General features: G+C 50.5%; 1 protein-coding gene across 1 annotated transcript; it reads left to right on the plus strand.

Annotated features, from left to right (window-relative positions):
* The first annotated feature begins 476 nt into the window (after positions 1–476).
* LOC123042478 (transcription factor ILI1) lies at positions 477–1,869 on the plus strand. Its single transcript, XM_044464921.1, has 2 exons — positions 477–890; positions 1,000–1,869. The coding sequence occupies exons 1-2, from the start codon at positions 753–755 to the stop codon at positions 1,150–1,152; spliced, it is 291 nt and encodes a 96-aa protein (XP_044320856.1). The 5' UTR covers positions 477–752; the 3' UTR covers positions 1,153–1,869.
* Positions 1,870–2,072: the final 203 nt, after the last annotated feature.

Genomic DNA, 2,072 nt, shown 5'->3' on the forward strand with positions numbered 1-2,072 from the left:
ACAGTGCAGACAAAATCCAGAGGCCACACAACTAAACTAATACTACTAACAGAACAAATAAACAAGCATTTACTGGATCCAACTCGTACGTCCTAGCCCTACGGCCCAAGCCCAAGCCCAATTGAGCGGTCTACTCTTGCTATAGTACTCATCACTGCTGCAACTGTCACTGAATACTACTCACTCCGTTTTGTAGAGATTTCAACAAGTCAATATATAGGGAGCAAAATGAGTGAATCTACATTTTAAAATATGTTTATATACTTTTATATGTGATAGTTCATCTGAAATCTGTAAAAAACAAATATTTAGAAATGGAGGGAGTACCACTCAGTACCACCGGTAGTAGAGTGGTGCTGCGCTCTCCATGGCTCACCACGTCGTCTCTTCCTGTCACACATTTACAGCCCTCGCTGTCTTTCTAACTAGCTCCCTCCTCTTCCTCCTACTTGCTTCCTCCCCTCTCTGATCCATCTTGCGCTGCGGCTACTCACCTCATCTTCTTCGCTCTGCTAGCTGCTTCTCGGGCCGCTATATATAGCTCTCGCCTCGGCTGCAGCTGCCACTCACCTGCACCAAAAACAAGCAACAAGCTAGCAGCTACACTCACCCAACTGTTAGTCTGCTACTAGCTTAGCTAAGCTATATCTCCTACTGCTAGCTGTGTGTGGGAGTGGGCACTCTCCGCTACAGCTCGATAGGTACGTACATAAGCTCTCTAGCACGGGCTGTGGGCGAGCGAGCGATCGAGCATGTCGTCGAGCAGCCGGAGGTCACGCACGCGGCACGCCGGAAGCTCGACGTCCATCTCGGAGGACCAGATCTCCGAGCTGCTGTCCAAGCTGCAGGCGCTGCTCCCGGAGTCCCAAGCTCGCAATGGCGCTCACAGGGTGAGTAGAGTACCGAACCAAAGTACCAGCTGCTTTTCCCATGAATAGGCAGCTGATGGCGACGCGCGCCTCCAGTTTCACTGAGAGTTAGCCTTCGTATTGTTTGCAGGGTTCGGCGGCGAGGGTGCTGCAGGAGACGTGCAGCTACATCCGGAGCCTGCACCGGGAGGTGGACAACCTCAGCGAGACGCTCGCCGCGCTACTCGCCTCCGACGCCGTCACCGCCGAGCAAGCCGCCGTCATCAGGAGCCTCCTCATGTGACCCACCCTCCCACCGTCCTCCCATCGGCGGCGCACACGTACGTCCACCAAGCTCTCCAGCGGCCGGCGCGTGCGTCCGTGACACCGTGCGTCGCCGTTAATACTACGAGCTAGCATGCCCCTGGTTGGCTATGGCTAGTGTGCAAGCTAGCTAGTGTACGTACGTGCAAGCCTTTTTCCCTTGAGGTTTTTGCATTTGCTTGGTTAATTAATCTGCTTGATTAGTTTGGATTGGATTGCGAGAGGTCTGTAGCCAGCATTGCCTGGCGGTGGCGCGGTGCCGGGCATGGCTGGACAGCAACGATGATCGGTGGTTTTAATTACACGAGATACTGGCACTGTGCGGTACACTGCCAGTATCTATCTAGCCAGTAGTAGGGCTTGGCATCACGCTGCTGTACGCTGAAAGGCTAATGCGTGTTGTCTAGTGCTTTGTTGATTAGTTTGGTACTTAATTGACTCTTGATTACGATCGGTCGCTTGTTTTCCTTATTATGGGCCACGCTCGATAATTGCAGCTAGCGCTCTTGGATGTAAGCATACGTGTGTCGTGTCTTGTGTCTTGTGTGCGTGACTGTGTGTATAGTACTCAAGTAGTGTGTTGTGTACGCTTTATCATCTAAGCTCATTAATTTTGGAGCACAATTAGCTAGCTAAGGGCGATGATTTGTACGATGAACTTGCCTCAAGAAATCAATATTAGGGTATGTTTGGTTCATGATTAACTTTATCACAACTAATTTTAAGCAGACAACGGTTGCCCATAAAAAGTGTGGCGAACAAAATGGCCACCACAACCGTGACAAGATTTAACAAAAAAACTCAGCCTATGACGACATGCCAACCACGTAGTTAAAAAAGTGTGGCAACCTCAGGCTGCAAACCAAACATGTCCTTAGTATTGTTACGGCCCTGCTTTAC

Source organism: Triticum aestivum, chromosome 2B (genome assembly GCF_018294505.1).
Source record: "Triticum aestivum cultivar Chinese Spring chromosome 2B, IWGSC CS RefSeq v2.1, whole genome shotgun sequence".
NCBI classification, from domain to species: domain Eukaryota; kingdom Viridiplantae; phylum Streptophyta; class Magnoliopsida; order Poales; family Poaceae; genus Triticum; species Triticum aestivum.